The sequence below is a fragment of the Rhinolophus ferrumequinum genome, chromosome 12 (assembly GCF_004115265.2).
Source record: "Rhinolophus ferrumequinum isolate MPI-CBG mRhiFer1 chromosome 12, mRhiFer1_v1.p, whole genome shotgun sequence".
Taxonomy (NCBI): domain Eukaryota; kingdom Metazoa; phylum Chordata; class Mammalia; order Chiroptera; family Rhinolophidae; genus Rhinolophus; species Rhinolophus ferrumequinum.
The window spans coordinates 50438182-50451039 of NC_046295.1; the positions used below are offsets into that span (position 1 = coordinate 50438182).

Sequence of the window (12858 nt, forward strand, 5' to 3'; positions counted from 1 at the left end):
GGCTTGCATGGCAGGCAGTGAAGCGCTGTACACTGTGGGCCTCTAAAACTCAGCCACCTCTTTATTGACCAGGGTGTCCTGCTGTGGGGGAAGGCCTTTGCAAGCATATTCTGTATTCAAGGTCATTTTTATCAATCAGCCTCTTTTCCCTCAATACAGGGAAAGAATAGCAAGAAGAGCCACTTCTTCCCTCCCATGAACAGAGACCACCGCCGGATCATCCACGACCTGGCCCAAGTCTACGGCCTGGAGAGCTTGAGCTATGACAGTGAACCGAAGCGCAACGTCGTGGTCACTGCAGTCAGGTGGGCTCATCTTGTCATCGCAGGAAGAATTGCTCAGTGGGGCAAACTGGGTCTGGGGAGCAGGGTCTGTCAGTATTTGCTTTCCTTACTTCTCCTGGAACAGTAGTTCAAAAATCTGCTTCTGGGGCAGCCATTCTGAGATGATCCAAAGGTCCGAACCAGAGAGCAAAGCCTGTGCCTCAGTCCACAGGACAGACACACCAAAAGAAGACAAGCCTCGCGTCTGCCCAGATCCACGTCAGTCACTGGAGGCAGCTTTTCTCAGGGAGAGGGAATAGCCCCTGAGGGCCTGGGTTGGGTGCCTGCCCAGCACATCGGTCCCTTTTCCCTTCTGTCCTGCCATGATGGAAACAGAAAGAATGCTAGACTGTGATTCAAGGCATCCCCTGTAAACAGTGTTTGCCATCAGAGGAAACTGAGGCAGTAATATGAAACCAAGAGGGGACAGGGAGGATCTAGGCTCACTGTCAGAACCTGAGGGAGTAGCAAGAACTTCCCAGGGAAGAAAACTCAAGTGAGATGAGGAGAAGCAGATGACAGGCCCGCAGAAGTGGGTGGAAAGATCGAGGGTTAAATGGAGGTGACAATGCCTGAGCAGAAACAGGTCATATCAGCGAGTGCTCAGTAACTTCATAGTGCCAAAATCACGGATTGGGTTTCTAGCGGTCTGCCTGTCTCCACAAACATTTCTCACTTTTCAGCACTTTGTGTTCTGACTTTTATCAGAGGGAAGTCTGTTTGTCCTCCTACCACACTGACAAGTGTACTTGAAAAGGAAATGCAGTCACGGCCTCCACCACCAATTGCTCATCACAGACATCAGACAGACAAGTAAGGATTCTTCAGCTGCTTTCCAAAGGGCTTTGTCTGTTCAGAGAAGCCAGTAGGGGTGAACTGGCCTTGAGCCCGGCCTTGGGGTGCCGTGTTCAAGTATGTAAGGTTTGACTGGATGTCAAACACATTTGTCATGCCAGAGGGGTCCCAATTTGCTGTTTGTAATGCCCACTTTCCCTCCAGGGACAGCAGTCTTGGACCTAATTTCCATTGCTTAGATGGGGACATTGGGAAGTGGATTCCGCCAGTCGCACCAGATGATTTAGGAACAGCATGCAGTTCACAAAACTTACTCTTGATGAAAATGAGATTGGTGGGGGTAGGGTGGCAGTAAAGAGGGGGATTTTCATGTTCTTTCATGACTTCCGTGTGGTGAGTCATTTTTACAACAAAAACATATCTCCATGATTTAAAGAGAAAAGAAAACCACACTGGCAAGCTGTGGCAAGTCTGCCAGGTGTTTTCCCAAACAGGATCTGGGAAGGAGCACCATCTCTGCCTCCCTGCCCCCTTGCCAGGAGGGGAGCCAGCTGCCCTACTGTGAGAGGCAACATGGATGAAAGTTGCTCAGAAACCCAGAGGATTTCCTACTCCTGTTCTGGCTTTCCACACACAAGCGCTCGCAGTACCCCCTACACAAGACCTCTGGGAGGGTGGGTAGGGCAGTTTACAAGGTCACCAATAGGGTCATAGCAGTCAGTATTCCACTGGGAGTGGATTGGGCAGCTAGGTGTTGCCCGTTGGGCACAGCTGCGGCGGGAGCATCTGGGGCCATGTAGAGCCCCAGTGTCAGCTCCAGCCACCCCTGAGAAGCAGGCGGCATGGATTCTTATCAGCACAGATTACCTGTCTGCATGGGCAGTGGTTTTGGAAACGGGTGGGGTATTCCACATGTTATTCCACAGCCATGTACAGTACCCCATGTGGAGTCATTGACCTGTTTATGCCACGCTGGGTGTTTTTTTCCTTTGCTTGCTTTATTTTTTTATGATTAGTTTCAGGTGTACAAAGCAACATAGTGATTAGACATTTACACACTTCACAAGGTGATAACCCCAACAAGTCTACTACCCATCTGACACTGTACACACAGCTATTACAATACCACTAACTATATTTCCTATGCTGTACTTCACATCTTGTGACTATATGTATTTTTTTAATTATAGTTTATATTTAGTATTATTATTTTGTATTAGTTTCAGGTGTACAGCACAGTGGTTAGGCATTTATATAATTTATGAATTGATCCCCCCATAAGTCTAATACCCATCTGACACCACACATAGTTTTTATAACATCATTGACTATGTTCTCCATATTGTATTTCACATCCCCATGATTATTTTGGGACTACCAATTTTGCTTGCTTTATTTTTGTATAAAATTATATTGTAGAAAATTTTTAGAGAGAATAGTATAATATAGTGAACTCCTCTGTGCCCATCACCAAATTTCAACAGTTCTCAGCTCATGTAGACCTCACTATCTTATCAAAGTTTCACAAATGGATCAGCCAATCCTTAACTTCCTGAAGACCATCTGTTTCCCACAAAAAGAAAAGATGGATCATTCTTTGTTTGCTTTTCAGGAATCCTGGGAGCAGTAATTTACAGAAAATAACCAAGGAGCCGGTAATTGACTACTTTGATGTCCAGGACTGAGAAGCTCAAGATGCACTTGGATGAAAGAATGATTAGGTGGGGTGGAGACTCATTTGCCAGCAGATAAATCATGCTTGTTCCCAACTGCCTGGTGGAACATACTGTCTTTTACCGATGCATCCAAAGCATGAGTGTGTGAGAAATCCCCTGTCTTCTAATCCGTCTGTATGAAGTGTCTCAGTACAGCCAGATCTTGACTGCATGGACACTAGGGATTCGGTCATGTGTTTGCAGATGCTCCTCACACCTTCGCTGTGATTGCTCGGAGGGTTAGGGGAACATTGGGCTTGATTTGGACAAACCAGAATTTTAGCCTGAACCCAGCTTAATAGCACTTATTATGCCTCAGTTGTCCCCGTTACCCATCCTCCTGAAAATGCCTGCAACATCAGATGCATCTTGCTTTCTTAATCCAGACTGAGCGCGATCTTTGGAAAGATACAAGCGAACTTCTCAGTCCAAAATACCAAATGTTGAATTGCTACCCCATATCCTGAATCACGCGTTGTGTTAAACCCAACTATCTTATCTGAGTCTTTTGTCAAGAACTCTCATAGGTCTATCTAGCTGAACTTATTTTAGTGGTTCTCAGTACCATTAGTTCTAGACCTAGCAGAGGGGTCTTGTGGCTTTACAGTACTCCATTTGCTGGAGTCCAGGGGGGCGCCTCATACCACACCGCTGAGACTGCCTGGTGACAGTCACTTTAGCTCTCCACCGTGATGGCAGAGGACATAGAGAAAACTCCTCCTGCTAGATTCACACTGTAGCCTCGGTAAATGACCATTGTAGCCTCAATGCCTCGTCTTTGGTTGAGAAAGAGTCTCAAGTAGACTTACCTTTCCTGTGTTGCTTTGTCCCAGGCCTGCAGCAGCCATATTGGCTCTCCCTGTCTCTGAGCGCTGGACTGTGTTTGAATATTCAAAAAAGTATATGGAAAGCCCAGGGCTTATCCCAGAAGCCCACTGGAGGCATTCTTCAGGCTCCTGTAAGTCAGGTACATCAACAGTGACATTAGTTTGGCTCTCTGTATTGGCACCCCTCTAGCACGGAGACCAGACTTCCAACAACTTCTTTTTCCTCTAGAACAAGTCACAAGCCCCAGAGCAACAGAAGGAGATTTGAGAAATGACATCACAAAACCAGCACTTAATTTTCACAGAAAGAGCAGGGCCATTCTTTGGTCCTAACCCAGACAATCTGTCTTGAAACGCAGCCGGTACAGCAGTGGGAACAGGTGACTGGAGGGAAGACATGAAGAAGCACAAAACCACCTTATCTGGGCCCATTTGGCACAGAGTTAGTAGCCCCACATCCAATAGGAAGCCCACAAGCATCTGTGACATTTTTTGAGCAGTGAGTTTAGTGGGTGAACTGTCCATTGAGAGCTTGAGAGCATCTCAGTCAGCAGGAGGCAGGAGATCTGATTTCAGATTCCAGCTCTGCCACATTGCAACTTGTTGCTTGGTGGAATAGAGGCATCACCTACCTCACCAGAGTTGTTGTGATGATCAAATGAGATAACACACGTAGAGGTGCCTGATCTATCCTAGGTTTATAAAAATTATAAAATTGCTAAAAGTTTATAAAAATTATACTTGATATCTAGAAAATATGTAAGCATCTTTTTCCATAATACTAGCTAATTAAAAGGTTAGCGTGCTAAGCAGGCCTCTTCAGGTGAATGTTGGTGTGCCCACCTTATGCTGGAGCTGTGGGAGGCAGGTGTGGCCTGCTCTTTACTTAGTAATCCAGTAGGGGCCCCATACTTGAATATGTGTAATGGAATTGGGTGGTCTGGCACAAATAGGTCACAAGTCTGTTACTAAAAGCTGAAGAGGCATATGAGGAGTTTTTCGTGTGGAGGTAGGACTGGGTTAGCTCGTGCTTGGGGGAAGAACCCTTGGGTGGAAAAGGGAAACAGGAGGAAGCATGGGAGCTGAGTCTAGAGATGGCAGACTGCCACTGGGCCACTGGGAGGAGAGGCATGCCCAGTGAAGGTGAAGGGTATGAGACAAGCAGGGGTGTGGTTTGTAGTGGGTTTGAGGAAGGGATCGTTGTCCAGCGTGGGCAGACAGCTGGACGGACAGGTGATGAAGCTGGAGGGGTAGACAGGTCAACGTACGGAGAGCCCTGGGGAGCCACTGACGGGTCTTAAGCACACAGTGGCTTGGCTGGATTTATGATCTAGAGCGGGAATCGGCACACGTTTTCTGTAAAGGACCAGACAGTAAATGTTTCAGGCTGTGTGAGCCTGAGAGTTTCTGTTGCAGCCACTCAGCTCCACCATTATAGTGTGAAAACAGCCACAGACAATACACAAGTGAGAGAGCAGGACTCTGTTCTAATTATATTATAGACACTGGAATCAGAATTTCATGTAATTTTCACATGTCACCAAATAATATTTTTATTTTGTCCAACCATTTCAAAATGTGAAAACCATTCTTAGCTCATGGGTTGCACAAAAACACCAGCAGGCTGAATGTGGCCATGGACCTTAGTTTGCCCAGGGATTGGAGGACTCACTTTGAGGTCTGAGGCCCAGCTAAGAGCTGCAAGAGTAATCCAAGTGAGGATGAAGGTGGTGGGAGTTGGTGCTGCAAAGAGGGAAGAGATTCAGGAAATCCAGGACATAGGATAGGATGCCAGGGGTCAGCAGAGAGCTAGCCCGCCTCCAATCACCAAAGGGACCCCAGACCCTCAGCAAAAGGAAGCTGCTTCTCACGGGTTGGTGAATTCTCCCATGAGCAGTGGCCTTGAACAAGGCTGCATGAATGTGGGCTAAAGAGAAAGATACCCCTGCCCCTCCACCCCATACATGGAGGGAGCCTGTGGGCACCAGGACCCCACACTTTCTCCTTGAGAATCAGGTGTACCTTCCCTCCCCTTCCAGCTCCACATTCTTCAGTAGACATTTCTTTATGGGGCCAGAGCTTTCTAGAGACGAAGTTCTTACCTCTGGAATTCCCTCTGGCAGAGCGGGCTCCTCTAGAGTGCTGCCAGCCTGGCGTGCAGTGGAGGGATGTGCAGGACTGCAGATGAAAGCAGGCCATCTGATTGCAGGGTCTGTGTGAGGCAGCTCTGGGTCATGTCCTGGACAGGTCCTTCGCCAGAGACGAGGGTGGGGGGTGCAGTCCCCAACAGTGAGTCCTGGCATTTAGGTTTGGGGAGTCTTTTCCGCATGGTTCCAGCCTTCTTGCTTCATGCCTGAAAGCCTGGAGACTTTGTTCTCTAAGGAGAACCTGCTGCTATGCCACCTCTTCCAACATTGGGGAGGGAGTGCCAGGCCAGAGCTCCTTCACCTTCTCAGACCTGCTTTCCTCATCAGTTCCTTCACGTGCCCTGCCACACTCATCAGGCAAGTTCTGCCTCCCAAATGCCCATATGGCCTCAGCACAAATGTCCCATACCATCTCCCATGGACTTATTTTTTTCCCGTGGCCCTTTGGAGCTCACAATTCCCCAGGGCGTCCTCTAAGCCCTTCCAACCCCAGTCTACAAAGGCCCAGCGGGAAGAAACAAGGCTCCATGAGGTCCCACTCAGTGTGTGCCAAGCCAGGACTGGAATGCAGGCCTTGGGTTTCCCAACATAGAGCTGCCTCAGCCAGGACAAGGTGCACTGTTTTCCCCAGACAATCCCTGGGCTTCCTTCCCAGTGGCCCAGGCTGCCCTCACCCCAGGCTTCGTGCTGCACAGCCTCCTCGGACCTGGGTGCAGAGAACCCAGCTGAACTGCTAGGACGCCTGATTGGCTGCCTCAGCTCACTGTGACCCTGAGCAGCAGCAGCTCACACAGCTCATCCAGAAGTCCCTGGACCTGTGTAGCCCAGGAGGTCAGGACAAACGGGAGGAAAGTTTATACAAAGTGCCAGTGCCGAGAATACCAGCAACCCGCAAAGATTGGAGGGCTTTCCTCCAGTGGCCACGAGGAGGCAGTATGTATCCTCAAGTCAAGCCTGGGGATGGGGTGGAGGAGTGTTCATACTTTGCCTTGGGAAAGCTCTTTATTTAAAACTTTAGAAGATTTTATAACCAATATCTTTTAAATGTATCACCCTTTAATTTCTTTTTTTTTAAATACTGTTTTTCTCTCCTTTTTGATACAGTATAAGCACAGGGGGTAAAAACATAAGCCATGCAGATATCTGAAGGAAGAACATCCCAGGCAGAAGGAACAGCCATGGCAAAGGCACTTTGAAGGAACAGCAAAGCCATCAGGCTGTAGGGAACTGAATAAGGGAGAGTAGGGGGCTTTGAGACCATTGGAAGGCTTAGGGCAAAGGAGTGAATGATAAGCTCTAGCTCATTTTCTGAAAGGAGCGCTCCAGCTACTGTGTTGAGACTAGACTGTAGGACTGAGTTAGAGCAAGGGGAGAGGGCTGGGAGCCCAGTCCGAAAACCACTGCCATGATCTGAGAGACGACGATGATTCAAATGTGGGGTGGTGAGACGTGGCTGGATTCTAGATACATTTTGCAGATAATACCTAGAGGATTTGCTGACAGCTGCAATGTGGGGTGTGAGAGAGATTGGAGTCAGGGATGACTTCAGACTTTTTGGCCTGAGCAATGGGGAGATGGGCATTTACTGAGAGATAGGAAAGTGTGTGGGAAGAGCAGGCTTGGAGGATGAAAATCTGTCCAGTAGGCAGTTGTACATGGGGGCTGGAGATCTAATTTGGGGAGCTGTTGGTATATAATGGTATTTAAAAGTTGGTGAGATCATGTGGTGGGGGGTGGGGGTGAAAGAAGTCTGGGGACTGTGCCCTGGGCATCATCATCTGGAAGGCAGGGAGCTGAGGACAGGGCAGGAGTCAAGAGATTTCCAGAATCAGCGCTGGGGACTGAAGCTGCAGGGAAGTCCTGTAGGGGGAGAGTCTCTGGGGTTTTCCTAAGAGAGTGTGGGTTTCTCTTACTTGTCCTGACCCATTTGAGCCTCACGAGACCCAAGGGCACAAATCAGTTAAGGCCCCAGGGTATTCAGGCTCCAGGGCCCGGGGAGATCGCGGCTCTTAGCTGTCCCCTTCCCTTTAAACGTGGGTGCCCCACAGGGCTCCATCATCTTCCCTGAGCCACCACATCCATCTGCAAGCCTTCAAATGCCACCCTGGGCTTAAAAGCTCTATCTCTAGCCCAGGCCCATGTCTTTCCTGAATATCCCACAAGCCACTCCGATTCAGCGTGTCCGACCTCCAAACTGTCCCCTGGTGTGTCCACCACCTGTCCAGTCTCCCCAGCCCTAGCATCGGGACTCCCTTAGGAGTTCATCTTCTCTCTAATGTCCCTTCACTTGGGGCCAGCAGCCAGGACACAGGTAGGGGAATGTGAGCATGGAGGGGGCAGGAGCACATTCTTGCTGGTGCAAGCAGGGCTGTTTTCGGGGTCTCTTGTGACCCCGTCGTAGGAATCCTCAGCCTGCATGGGTGTGGTAGGGTCCCTGGAGGACTCAAGGGCTCAACCTTAGATTTATTGGCCTCATCTGAATGCCTGGGTACACCTGGCTCTGAGCAGTGTTGTCTGTCAGCCTCTGAGACAGCCTCTGAGCCCCCAGGCCCTCTCACCCTTGGCTTCTGAGCACAGACAAGAGGGGAGACCATGAGCCTGGCAAACTCCACCTGCCCTTGCTCCATCACCGTGGAATGCTAATGGCAAAACCTGAAGTACCTCGCTGCTCTGAGCTGCTTTATCCCCACTTTACAGATGAGGAAACTGACGCCCAAGAGGTTCAATATCCTGCCAAAGCTTGATAGGGGGCATTTGAATGGGGGGGTTTGCTCATTTGTGGGGTTTGTTTTTTGAGTATTTTATTGTTATTTAGCTATTACTGGTATGGAATATATACATTTACAGAATATATTTCACAATTTAAAAACCAAACAAAACTAGGCGAGGTCATATTGGAACGACTGAATCCCTACTCTCTACCCCTTACTGAGTCAATCTTCCCAGGCCTCAGTTTCCTTGGATGTAAGGTGGGCGTGATGATGCGAAGACCACGAGAGGGTGTAAATAACAACAGCAAACACACGCCCTTCATGCCCGGCATCCAGCGTTTCATCATCCAGCAGCCCTTTGAGGTGGGAGCTATAATTGTCCTGTCTTACCTGAGGTCATACAGCAAGTACGTGGCAGAGCTGGTGTTTGGATCCAGGCAGGCTAGCCTCCATCTGTGCTCTTAGTGCCATAGTGTGGTCCCTGCAGTGCACAGGGTGATGGATCACGCCTGTTCCCATTCAAGTCAGCACAGAGCAGGTGTGGAGCCAAAGTCAGGTTACAGGCTCTGAGTGGCCACAGCCTGCTTCCACCGAAGGTGCCAGCACTGCGATGGCTACTCCCCCCTCCTCCAGGGCTGCAGGACCCTATCTGAGGGAGGAGTGCCTGTGGGTGCCTGTCCCTTGGAGTTGGATGGGAGAGCAGTCCGAACAGGGAATAAGGGGCTCTTCCCACAGCCAAAACTATCAGGCTGAGGCAAAGTCCTGAGGAGCCTGGCCTGGGACTGGGAGTCATTCCTGCCCCACCCATCCCCTTCCACAGCCTTAGCTGGGGCAGGGCGTGGCGTTGGTAGGAAAGGGGGTTCATGACATGGGGCTTCAATGTGCTGGAAGAGGTTAGAGTTGGGGGCTCCTCAGACACCAACAGATCCAAACTTCATGGTACAGATAGGGAAACAGGCCCAGAGAAGGGAGGGAGGGGTCCTTTGCGGGTCACACAGCCACTTGTGCTGGGCCTGGGACTGAGCAAATGAGAGAGGAGCCAAGGCTCCCATGGCTCCATTCCCAGCCTGACTCCCAGAGCTGCACAGGTGTGTCACTTGAGTCCAGCCAGAGAATGGTTCCAAGGACTGTGTGTGTGTGTGTGTGAGAGAAAGAGAGAGAGAGAGAGAGAGAGAGAGAACCCACAAGGCACCATGATGCCTGCCCCACCCCATCCTGCCTGCTTCCTTCCTTCCTGCAATGAGACCTTCCCCTCTCCTCCAGAAACCTCCCTCACCTCTGCCCCAAGCCTTGGCCTCACCTCTCCCCTAGGCCTGGCTTCAGTTCACCCTATCCCTTTCTCTCACCTTGTTTTCTTCCATACTCGTCACTCTTTTTCCATTCCATCAGTGGTCCCCTCATGTTCCCACCTCAGGACCTTTGCACTGGCTGTGTCCTCAGCCTGGCATGCTTTTCCCCCAGGTGTCTACCTGGCTCATTCCCTCACCCCCTTCAGGTCTTTATTCAGTCACCTCAGTGAGGCCTCCATCCTCACATGCCACACACTTCCTACCCGCCTTTCCTGCGTTTCCTCCTTAGCATGTGTCATTAACACACCACATGTTTTGCACAGAATGTCAGTTCCATGACAACAAGGACTTTCGTATGTCTTCTTTGTGCCTGTATCCTCGGCACTGGAATGGTGACTGGCATGTTGTAGGCTTTCAGCCACCCTCTGCCAAGAGAATGAAAGGGGTCTGTGCACAGAAATGCTCTGTGACCGGGGTCAGGGATCATCTGAGCCTAGTACAGGTCTGTGGCAGAGCAGTGGACAGCAGGCAGAGGTTCTGGACGGACCCCCTGGTTGCCCTGCCTCCGAGGCCACCTTCCAGGGACATGCGGATGCCAGAAGGCTCAAGTGGCCACAGAAGGCTCAAGTGGACAGGAGGGTAGCAACCAGAACCCCAGGGCCCATATGTGCCTCCCCCACCTGTGACAGGCCTTCTGGTCACACTGCTCTGAATACCAGGAAGGAGGAAGGCCACCTCTCATATTCACAGGGCCACTGAAGCTGAATGAGGGGAAGAAGGAGGCTGTCCAGGATCCCAGAGGGACTTCCAGCTGCCGGCCCTTCCCTGGTCACGCTCAGTCCTGTTTCCCCTGGCTTAGCTCCTCCCACTGTGGGATGTCAGACACACTCAAGCCGCTCCCCTTTCTCCCTAGATGCCCTGTAATCTCAACTCTAACCTGTCTCTCTTCCTACCACCTTTTCTCATGCCATAGCTATTTCTTCTTCATCTTTTTAAATATATCTAAAAACAAATATATACCAGTTATATGTTACAAAGCACAGTCATATAACCCATAAATTTTCCCCGACTCCAGAACTAGAAAACTAATAGCTTGTACTACCCCACGTTCCCCCAGTCTCATTTCCCACTCATCCCTGTATCCTTGGAGGAACCATGCCTTCTTTTTTTTTTTTTAAGTATTATCATATGTGTATTCCCAAAGAATATGTCATTTTTTGCTTATTTGTCAATGGTGTAACTGGTGTCATACTGTATAGTCTACTGAGTTGCTTTATATGCCTCCAGAATTTTTCCATGTTGTTGCAGGTAGCTGTTGTGCCTTAGTTTTCACTGATGTATCAAATCTGTTGTATGTGACTGAACTGCAATGTAAATATCTGTTCCCCTGTTGATGGACATTTGGGTTGTTTCCAGTGCCCCTGACCATCCCCTTGTGCCCCCTCCTCACCTGATAGCCACCTCCCAGCTGTGCTCCCAGGTGCTGCCCACTGACCCTCCTCTCCCTATTCCATGGCCCCGGCCATATCCACACAACCACAGCTTCCCCAGTCTCTGTCTTCTGCTCTCTTGTGAGCTCCAGACTATACAAAAGGCGTAATTATTTATTGAGCATTTACTCCGTGCCAAGCAATATTTTCAACATTGTATATATTTTATTTCATTGAATATGGCAGCAACACAAATGGTAGGTAAATATATTGATAGACTCATTTCACAAATGAGAAAACCAAGGCCCAGAGACATTGAGTAACTCGCCCGAGACTACACACTTCTTTTCCTTCAGGTCCCACAGACAACTCAAGCTCCTCATGTCCACGAGATAAATTATCACCTTCGTCTCCAAACCAGTTCCTCTCCCATGCCCTGCTCTCCGTGGGGCCATCTCCAGTGCCCAAGGCCCAAGCGAGAAACTGACAGTCAGCCGACTCCTGCCACATCTTCACCTCCTTCAGCTCATCCGAACCCAAGTCCTGTGGGCTTTACCTCCTAGGTATTGAGAGTCCCTTCTCTCCCCTCACATCCCCCAGCACTGACCCATTAGGTGCTCCGCTGCTGCTGCTTCTGCATTATTGCCTCTCACCACACTCCCTTGCAGGCCCCAATCTCCCCCTTTTCCAGCAACCTGCACACAGCTGCTCACCACGTCCCCACCTCCAGAAGAAAGCCCAGCCTCCTCTGCCCTGTCCCCTCAAACCGTCAAGTGCAGCAACCTGTCCCCTCCTCTGCTCTGTCTCCTCTTCTGGGAAGCCGTCCCTGGCCTCAGCTTCCAGGCTGGGCTCTGAGCCCCGCAGCGTCCGTGGAGCCCCTCTCCGCCACTTACTTCTTTCACCCTGTCCCCATTAGACCACAGTCCTCAAAGGCAGAGACCCAGCCTCATCCAGTGCAGCAGCTCCAGTGCCTAAGCAAGGCCTGCGCACAGGAGGTGCTCAATAATTGTTGAAAGGATAAACACAAGCAATGACAGGAACCATGGGTGACACTGCCTTCTGAGTCCCAGAAAACAGGATGATTCCTTCCTGACCCCAGAGTTGGGGGATCCTGGCTGCCCCACCTCCACCCAACCTCTGGGCCTGTCCCCCAGAACCTCATGAGGCCGTTTCCTATCTCTACAAACACTGTTTGGAAGGATTTCCCTCTCTGCATCTTCCTTCCTAAATTCCTTAATGTGGGAGAGCTCTGGCACCAGGAAAAAGGAAGGGAAGTCTGACCCCTTACCTACTTTCAATCTACATCAGGCACTTTCAAGGGTGGGGTGTAGTTTTTCCCCCAAGGGAGAGAAAATTAATTCTTGGAAGGGGGAGGTTGAAAAAAACTATTTTTGTATAAAGCACAGATAGACATAAAGTACATAACCAGATAATACAGATCTTTAATGTTAAAATATCATATAATTAAGAAAAAATATGTAAAAGACTTCTGGGAGGGGAGCAATAATGGAAGAAAGGCTGAGAAACCATCCTCACACTTGAGCCTTGTCTTGTCTGACCCAAGGACTGGCCAAAACTTAGGGAGAGTCTCAAGTCCTATCCCAGGGCAGTTCAAGGTATC

The 12858-nt window shown here is 49.8% G+C and overlaps 1 protein-coding gene across 2 annotated transcripts in view; it reads left to right on the plus strand.

Moving 5' to 3' along the window:
- Positions 1-12816, plus strand: part of NFX1 (nuclear transcription factor, X-box binding 1) — a 67449-nt gene extending 54633 nt beyond the window's left edge. For both annotated transcript variants that reach the window (XM_033124140.1, XM_033124142.1), the window contains exons 22-24: positions 160-305; positions 1032-1136; positions 2731-12816. In XM_033124140.1, coding sequence (XP_032980031.1) covers positions 160-305; positions 1032-1136; positions 2731-2803 — 324 coding nt within the window. In that variant the 3' untranslated portion in view covers positions 2804-12816. The remainder of the gene's footprint in view (positions 1-159; positions 306-1031; positions 1137-2730) is intronic.
- The last annotated feature ends 42 nt before the right edge of the window (positions 12817-12858 follow it).